At 41.2% G+C, this 9,097-nt stretch overlaps 1 protein-coding gene and 2 non-coding genes across 3 annotated transcripts in view; 2 read left to right on the top strand and 1 right to left on the bottom strand.

The window, feature by feature from the left end:
* Positions 1-9,097, top strand: part of fgd5a (FYVE, RhoGEF and PH domain containing 5a) — a 56,080-nt gene that overhangs the window by 41,008 nt on the left and 5,975 nt on the right. The window contains exons 8-19 of the mRNA XM_008320336.3: positions 921-1,014; positions 1,410-1,460; positions 1,960-2,018; positions 2,618-2,689; positions 2,792-2,860; positions 6,424-6,507; positions 6,607-6,686; positions 7,059-7,155; positions 7,283-7,420; positions 7,830-7,932; positions 8,015-8,151; positions 8,592-8,720. Coding sequence (XP_008318558.1) covers positions 921-1,014; positions 1,410-1,460; positions 1,960-2,018; positions 2,618-2,689; positions 2,792-2,860; positions 6,424-6,507; positions 6,607-6,686; positions 7,059-7,155; positions 7,283-7,420; positions 7,830-7,932; positions 8,015-8,151; positions 8,592-8,720 — 1,113 coding nt within the window. The remainder of the gene's footprint in view (positions 1-920; positions 1,015-1,409; positions 1,461-1,959; positions 2,019-2,617; positions 2,690-2,791; positions 2,861-6,423; positions 6,508-6,606; positions 6,687-7,058; positions 7,156-7,282; positions 7,421-7,829; positions 7,933-8,014; positions 8,152-8,591; positions 8,721-9,097) is intronic.
* trnae-cuc (transfer RNA glutamic acid (anticodon CUC)) lies at positions 8,288-8,359 on the bottom strand. The gene has a single exon. It is a non-coding gene; the product is annotated as a tRNA-Glu (tRNA).
* Positions 8,937-9,008, top strand: trnae-cuc (transfer RNA glutamic acid (anticodon CUC)). Its single transcript has one exon. It is a non-coding gene; the product is annotated as a tRNA-Glu (tRNA).

Genomic DNA, 9,097 nt, shown 5'->3' on the forward strand with positions numbered 1-9,097 from the left:
CTGCTCTTCCAATGCTCAGGGCATAAATACCTGTCAGAGACAATTAGGTCCTGATTGATTTTCTCTCTTTGATTGTGCCAATTTCTGTCCACTACCACCTGCAAATGAGAACAATGGGATTTCTGCTTGGGGTTTTTTTCAGTTGGGTGAAAAGATATATGAAGGTCGACCTGCCAAATGGTGTCCCCTAAGGTCCGTTGCGACCTTGACTCAGAGCTTTAAATTTTTGAGGTCAGGCTTATTAGACGACTGGTCCATGTTAGGTTCAGGGACATTCAGGGAATACTTCGTATAGGTGGACAATGAACCAATTAAAGAAGAAAATACAGATAACCAGATGGTCATTTTCACATTAAAATAAAGGATATATGGACTGAAACTACAAACACTCAACAGCTCTCCTGGAAACAGTGCACTCGTATGGATCCAGATCACAAATACACACACAAATATTTTTGGCAGATGCAGACAGCCTTTCCGGAGCGATATTCCTTAAGCCCATTGTGAATTGTTGGAATACACAATTCCCAACTCATGTGTAGTTCTCTACTTTGACACTTGGGAGGAATAGTCTGTGTTGGAGATCAATACTTTACAATCACTCAAATCTGGCTGACAATAAAAGATTATCCTGAAGATGGAAAAGTTGACAGTGAAATTGAAATGTAAAATACAAAACAACAAAACAAAAGGTGGATTTCCTTGTATCTGAACTGCAGCACCATCATGGCAATGATTCCCTGAAATTTTAATCAGCATACAAAACAATATTTTTTTTCCAAATGGCGTTAAATATAGTGCAGTTTTTTTTTACTCCAACAGCAAACACTGACATTTCCAGCAAGATGTTCCTAATTAATTATATGTATATATTGCCAACCTATGTGTGTGACTGTGTGTGTGTGTTTGTGTTTATGCAGACACAAAATTGCCTAAAAGAGACTGAGGTTCCACTGAAGCACCAGCTGCTGCAGGTCGTAGTGAGGGTCCTCCAGTACCGAATGCTGCTCACAGGTAACACTGCTGCACAGGAGTAAAAGCTGAATGGTGTTCACTGTATAATTAGCGCTTACTTTATGTGAGCTGCCCTTCACACGCAGTTAAAACAGCCACAGTCTTTCTCAGTGAGTAATAAACCATGACTCTTAAACATAAAATAATGACCTTTACATTTAAGCCATAATCAAATGGGTTCACGGTGCTGATTTAGCCTGTTAGCCCATTAGCACTCACGTCACACGGTAGGAGGAAAAACATTAAAAGTATTTTATTTTATTTCATGTCTTATTAAGAACACTAAGCAGAGGTGCAGTAATGACGTCCACTAAAACCAGCAGAGAGATACACGCTGTAATGAAACACACCGTTCCCTGGTGACCTGCTTGTTTCCCTTCTGCTTTTTGTTTCAGATTACTTGAACAACCTCTCCCCCGACTCTAAAGAATACGAAGAAACACAAGGTAAGAATTATCACCACAAGAATTTTTTTTTAAATATTTATACACATTCCATTTTCGCTACATATACTACTACTGTACAATATTAACCAAAGGTGTGTTAGCTCCTGTGCTAACGAAGCTAAACCGACATCTTCAGCCAAGTTATTGGTTGCTAATTAAAACCACAACTATGAAAATTTTGAAGGCTGAGTTTATGCTAATTTCTGACCTTAATGCACACATGGACATAGTTTTTATGTGTGTTTTAAGACCACTGCTATTGACATACAGCCCCTTACCTTAACAATTAGGTATATACCGTATAGCTAATCCTAATCCTTGTTTACATCTAACCTGAGCCCAATTGCCATCCAAAACACCCCCAACTCAACGACCTGCAAAATATCCTCATAAAGACAAAATATCTCTGACAACAATTTTATTTTTCAAAACTATGTCCAGTTAGGTAGAGCTATATCACACACATACTGATGTGTCTGGGTCTGGTCTTGTGTTGCAGATGCCCTGGTGATCGTGTCTGAGGTGGCAGACCAGGCTAATGACAATCTGAAGCAGGGGGTGAGTTTTGTCCACACACCCCACTCCTGTTCGCGTGGGTCTGAGGGTCTTTGTATGTCTGCTGGTCAGTAAAAGTGTCAGGCAGCGATGTTTTCAAACAAGTAGAGATCTATTTTAGAAAATGTTTTTCACTGGTCTTGGTGTCTACTGCTTGCTGATGAATTCAAGGGGGTGAAGAGAAGATGATGTCAACATGAGTCCCAGCTGGGTCACTACAAAGAGACCAGTATGAGGTCAAACATAGCTGAGCTGCTGCTTCTCAAACATGAAGAGCCCATGGAGATAATTCACAGACCCTCCCCCCATCATCTCTCCTTTCTCTTCCTCTTGTCACTCACTGACAGGATTCCCCTGTGCCACACTTTGACTTCGCTCCTCTTTTATCAGACAGTTTTCTTTTTCTTCTCCTATACACTCATTCTGACAGGCGCAGACAAACTGGGGCTAAAAACACAGGATCCCACTATCTGTGTTTACACTCTATTCAGCTTTCGGTATCTCATTCCTTTCAAGCATCCCCCCAAACAGTGGTACGTTCAGTCTCTTGTCTCCTCTTTCCGTCCATCACTTGATAATCTCCTTCCCGTCCTCGTCCGCAGGAGAACTTGCTGCGTCTGGTCCACATAGAGTACAGTGTTAAAGGCAAGAGGGATCTTCTGAAGCCCGGAAGAGTAAGCACCAATAAAATACAGCAGTGCGTTGTTTGTTGTGATGCCCCCCACAGGAACTAGAGTGGTACTAATGGTGCTTTTTCCACATGTTTGCTTTGACAGATGTTTGTCAAAGAGGGAACTCTCATGAAAGTCTCGAGGAAAAGCAGGCAGCCCCGACACCTGTTTCTGGTGAGTTTTGATGTTTGGCAAAATAAAGTTTGCTACTAATCACTTTATGTTACTGTTACTGTAACTACTATTCAGAGGTCAGAGGTCACAAAATAAAGTTTGCTACTAATCACTTTGTGTTTGCAACAGATAATTAACTACTATTCAGAGGTCAGAGGTCGAGATAAAGTCACTGTGTGGTGTCAATGAGGGTGAAGAGGGAAACAAATTATAATCTTAAAAAAAAGTATCTATATTTTTTTTTCAAATATTACAGTATTATACATTTTTTAAGCTTTGAGCATGAAGCTTGTAGGCTTGTAGGTGTTGCTAAGTACACAATTAAAAGAACTGTTTTATGACTCAAATGCACTCATGCACTGTTTTATATTGTTGAATTTCTGTAAAATGTGTCATAAACCACAAGAAATGGACATAAAGAAAAAGTTGGAACAAAAAGTATGATTAGGATTACAAGGCTTTTACTTTGAAAGTCGGTCTTCATCGTCTTGAAATGTGGTACGGTAGAAAATGCACTGTTTTATATTGTTGAATTTCTCGGTCGGTCTTCATCGTCTTGAAAAGTGGTACGGTAGAAGTCCAATGTATAACAAATTAATTATTTAAGCTCAGATACTGTAGCTAAGAGAAGGTAGAGAATCTATCAAACCACATAGGGATGTATTGATTCGCTTTGACAGTGATCACCTGAGGGGCCAATTTTTTTTGGCCATGTAAACAAAGTGTGCATGATGTGCTAAAATATGAGGGAATGTTGGGTGGAGGAGGTTTGTCTCTGAGGTAGGTGAGGTTGTTAGAGAAGGCCAGGGGCCAAGGCTGTGAGACCTTCACTACAGCACCACACCCAGGCCAGCATGAACCTCCCTCCCTCCCTCTCTCTCCACTCTACTCTTCTCCACCCTCTTAGGAGTTGTTTTCCAGGGCCCCACTTCCTCACAGGATGTTTGGTGTAGGTCAATGGATGCTGGCTTCCTGTGTTGTTGGGAGGGGACTGACAGCAAAGTGAAGGCCAGACACCCTGTAGAATGCTCGGCAGAGGAGGGGGGATAGGGGCAGTCGCAACGCAAACTACCCCCCCCCCCAAAAAAAAAAAACTGGTGCAAAGTGCAATATATCAGTGTAATATTTGATTTTATGTTACATGTTTTATTGTTACTCTTGTTATTCTAAACTTGATCAGCATTCATGGATGTGGTTTCAAAAGCTCGTGAAATTCAAGATGGCTGCACCTTGGTCGCTGTACATCAACATGCCTCAGTTTCTTAATTTTCGACACGGTAAAACAGTGAACCATAATCACTGACTCTGTTGGTCAGAATGCTAAAGTGACAGGTTGGTTGTCATGACAAGCCTTTGTTGTGCTGGTCCAAAGCCAAGTGAAAAGCACGTTGTAATTGCGGTCCATTAGGTTCCGTATATAAACCCTTTTAGAACCATTTTCTGTTCCATTGTCATTTCTCCCAGTCCTAGTAAACAGAGCAGCAGCTGAGAAATCGTTGGCTGAAAATGTCCAACACTTGACACATCCAGCTATTACGGCTTTATAGCCGTTTGCCCACTTGAACTGAACGGCTTCAATGTGTCAGGTGTTATTTATTGGCCTTTACTGAAAGTGAATCCAAACAACAGTGAGGATGAAATCCATCAGTCTCCTCTGGGACAGAGAGAAGATCAGGACATGTCACGAGCCCAGGCTCCAAAGTGGAAGAAAGATAGACAGAGTCACTGAGAGGAGGCAGAGATACAAAACAAAAATAAATGTATAATTAGAGTTTAATTGTAAAGGAGGTTCACGTGATTTATTGCCACTGAGAAGAACATCAGAAGCAGGAGAAGAATCACGGAGGGGCTTGTTTAGGTGTCAGACACGACGGTCGAAATAGATTTTGCAGGCAATGAGGCAAAGATGGAGAAGATAGATGACAAACAGAAGGAGCTGAGGAGAGAATACCGGGCCACACCAGTGACTTCTGGAATTTAGTTGGTATTTAGGGATTTTGAAAGGATGAACTGAGTGCAGCCAGATAGATGTGGTTGGATTTAGTTTAAGGTTGGTGTCGAAGGCTGAAGGAAGATCTAGGAGAGCTCAGCTGGTGGAGAGACTGGAGTCAGCTGCCATTAAAAAAGGTCACTGGGAATGTCTCAGTGCTCTGACCAATGTTGAAAACTGACTTTTTTGAAGGTTTAAATTCTTAAATATTCTAGCTTTTTCTTGTTAAATTAAAACTTTATTCTTTTTTTTTCTAATGTTTTACAGTTGATTTTTACAAACTTGTTTTCATAACTGAGCCAGTACTATTCTGTTAAACTTACCACTTTTGTCTTGTAATGACAGACATTAACATTTTCCTTGTATGACTTTATTTTTATAAATTACAAATTTACAGCTTTTTACTTGTAAGCTTTATTACATTTTACTTTATTCTTGCAAACCTGCAACATCAATGCCACTTTTACAGCTTTTATCTAATACTATTTTCTTTAATGTTACTGTTACGACTACAACTTTGTGTGTACACTGTATGTAGATAAGGGAAAAAGTGGGTAGAGGAAAAAAATGGCTAAACACTGAGGGGTCAAGGACTCAAGTATGTTTTCCTGGCACTCACAGAAGTTTCTGTTGAAGGAATTTTGCAGCAGTACAGGGTGGAGCAGGCAAGAGTAGCGGCTGCAGCCCAGAGGTCAGAGAGCAGGGCAGCGTAAGACGCAGCCTTGGCCAGTCAAGGTCTGATTTGTTCTCAACCAGTCAGCCAGCAAAACCGCTGCTGCCCAGGTTATGTCGAGTTGTTGTTGTTGTTGTTGTGGTAAAGGTGGTTGTGTTCCACCCAGTTCTGGTTTTCTGTGTAGCCCTGAGAAGACAGAGGAGGCCCAGAGCCCAGAGCAGGGTGGAGAATTCCTGGATGCTGCCTTTATGGCCCCAGCGGATGTTTAGAGCACACATTAGGTGTGACCGCTGATGTCATTTCTTTTGTCTGAAACAAAATGAAATGCTTCAGCAGAACACAATAGATCCTGGGTACAGTCAGGGGATCACGGCGCATTTTTGCCTGACAAGCAAATAAATACTTTCTTTGCAGTAAAGCCTCGTTTTTGTTGTTTGTGTGAGTGTGTACATGGGAATCTGTGTGGTGCAGGAAAGGCAGGCGTGTGAGAGCTGTGAAAGGAAACACAACCAGAGAAACACAGCCCAGAAAGCAGTTTTAATGTCAGGAAGAATAAACAATGCAGTGAGGGATACTTCTCAAGGAGTGACAGCCTCACCTAGTGGTCATTTTAGGTGTTACATACTCATCGGTAATTATTAATGTTAAAGATACTTCAACTAAAGAATTCAACTATAATTTCTATCTAATTATTGTGATGTGTGCAAAATGCAATAATAATTATTAATAATAATATTCTTATTATTATTAGTAGTAGTAGTAGTAGTATTAGTACTAGTATTACATCCTTTTGGACTCTGTTAGCCATTAGCTGATTGTGCTTTTTTTTTTTGTATTTTGTGTGATTTTCGGTTAATTGTGAAATTATTCTGATCTTACTTTTGTTTTTGTTTGTTGCAGATGAATGATTTGATGCTGTACACCTACCCTCAACAAGATGGAAAGTACAGGCTGAAGAACACACTGACTTTGTCAGGGATGAAGGTACAAAATTGTGTTTTTATGTATTTGTCTCTTCTCTGCTTTCAAATCCTTCAAGTCTGTTCAAGTCCGTTGACCGAGCTTGTGTTTCTGCTGCTGCAGGTGAGCAAACCTGTCCTTGACAATGTGTTGAACTGTCTGAAAATCGAGGTTTCTGACATCACCATCACTCTTTCTGCCAGGTGAGTGTTTTGAAGCATAAATAGAGAAAAGGGTTACATTGAAGGTTTGACCAGAAGTGTCTGATAATTTGCTAAAAAGATAACTGAAGGATAAAACATGTATGATGTTAATTATTACAAAATAATTACAAAAAGTGAGGTTCTGGCCATTAGCTTATATTAGAATTCTTATAATTAGCTTAAAAATTGGCAAACTTTAAAAAGAAAAGCTGAGAAGTAAGGTTTTTATATTGAAAACTATTGTCTATATATGTCATATTTGATGTCTTTCCTAAAATCAATTCCAAGAGTGACTCGCCCTAAACTCAACATAAATGTAGTAACAGCACATTACATAGTAAAGGTGTGATTGTTTGTGCTTTATCTGCTCAGTTCTGTTGGAGAGAGGGAAGACTGGTTTCACACGCTGAGTCGAGCCATAGCAGACCACGCTGCAGGTCTGTGTACGTTTGGTGGGCCCTGCAATGAGGTGAGGTTGTGCTCTCTAATGACTCTAATGACTCTAATGACTGTATAAACATCTTTTTTTTCTCATATGACTTCTGCACAAACAATAACGTACATTTCATGTGACTCTACTTTCTTTTCCACCACAGGCACGGGAGAAGCTGTGGATGGCCCTGGGAGAAGCTGCTCCTGTGCTGGTGCCTGTTTCTCATGTGATGATGTGCATGAACTGTACCACTGAATTCAGCCTCACACTGAGGCGACACCACTGCAACGCCTGTGGCAAGGTCAGACAAAGCACTGTAAAAACAGATAATTAAATATAAAACACATTTGATTGTTTGTGGAGAGGGTCAGGACTGTATTCAAATTAAATTATACTTTAAAACAAATGAAAAGTATGGCTAATGTGTGGTTAAAGGATGTCAGCCGGGAAAAGCAAAAGATTTGGAAACAACACAAACCAAAAAAATTGGAAAGGTAGAAAAGTAGTAAATAATTTTGATGTTTGCTCTGATTGTAAAAGTGTTCATGTTTGTGGGTTCAAATATCTGATCTGAGGTTGACAAAGATTTAAAGATGAAACCTGAACACATGGTCTCAGCCAGTTTAATTATATGAATCTGACACCTTTTTCAAATTTTAAGTTTCACAACAGTTAGTGTAAGTTTTCTCCGTGTCTGTCTTTTGGCACAGGTGGTGTGTCGCGCTTGTTCCAGGAACCGTTACCCACTCAGGTACCTCAAAGACAGAGTGGTTAAAGTTTGTGACCGCTGTTACAGCGAGCTCAGAAAAAGAGGTGAATCTTAACTTTGGTGAAGAAGAAACAAAAGACTTTTTTACTCTCTTTAATTCTGTATAAACTTTGAATATGTCTGCAGGTGGAAGCGTGAGCAGCACTTGTGAGAACTCCAGCCCTCGGACCCTTCGGTCCAATCGTCCTCTCTCTGCTGTCTTCCAGAGCCTGCAGACCCCGACTCTGTGGAAGAGCCGTAAGAGCACATCCTCTCTCAATCAGGTAAAGCAAGATTTTTAATTTCCTTAGGTACCATTCATAGGACAGACAAAGTAGTTTGAGAACTGCTGATTTTAGTGAATTGGGTTCCCTGCAGTATAGTAGAAGAAATTACTTAAATTCCACAGACAAAAATATTTTCCCTGACCGGGAATCGAACCCGGGCCGCGGCGGTGAGAGCGCCGAATCCTAACCACTAGACTACCAGGGACATAGGACACAAGTCTTAAGCTGGTTGCTGGAATTTCACTCATGCCACCTGTTTATTGGATGATATTTATGTCTTGTCATACACCGCAGTTGCCGCTGGGGTTCGCTGTTTGCCGTCACACCATTTGGGCCCCGCAGTGAATCCCTTATCTGTGAAATCAGTCTTGTGTTTTTCTATGTATCTGCGCACTCTGTGTTATGACATTACTAATATTTTTATATTTTTTTATCAGGTGTCACTGGCCGTGGAGGGCTCCACCATGAGTGGCAGCCTGCAGCGACGCAAGAAGAGCAAGAGGAAGTGGAAGCGCCTGTGGTTCCTTCTCAAAGACAAGGTGCTCTACACCTTCACAGCCCGTGAGGTGAGGGGGCACAGAGTCTCCCACACCAGCCCCAGGACAAACCAGCTCTGAGGCTTTTCTCCACAGAAACCTCCCCCACTGTCTCACTGTCTAATCTGTGTTTCTCCACTGTTCAGTTTATACACCAGGACTGAACACTGCAGTATTGTCACAGAGTTACAAGACACTGAAAATATGTTAGTGGTTCAAGATCAACTGTATAAACCTATCTAACAGTCCCTGGTAGTCTAGTGGTTAGGATTCGGCGCTCTCACCGCCGCGGCCCGGGTTCGATTCCCGGTCAGGGAACTTTGACTTTTAGGCGCAGTGGTTAAGGAAGCGAACTTGGGTCCAGAAGGCGTAAGGTTCGAGTCCACTAGCTGCCAAGTTATCACTGA

Source organism: Cynoglossus semilaevis, chromosome 11 (assembly GCF_000523025.1).
Source record: "Cynoglossus semilaevis isolate Cse_v1.0 chromosome 11, Cse_v1.0, whole genome shotgun sequence".
NCBI lineage: Eukaryota > Metazoa > Chordata > Actinopteri > Pleuronectiformes > Cynoglossidae > Cynoglossus > Cynoglossus semilaevis.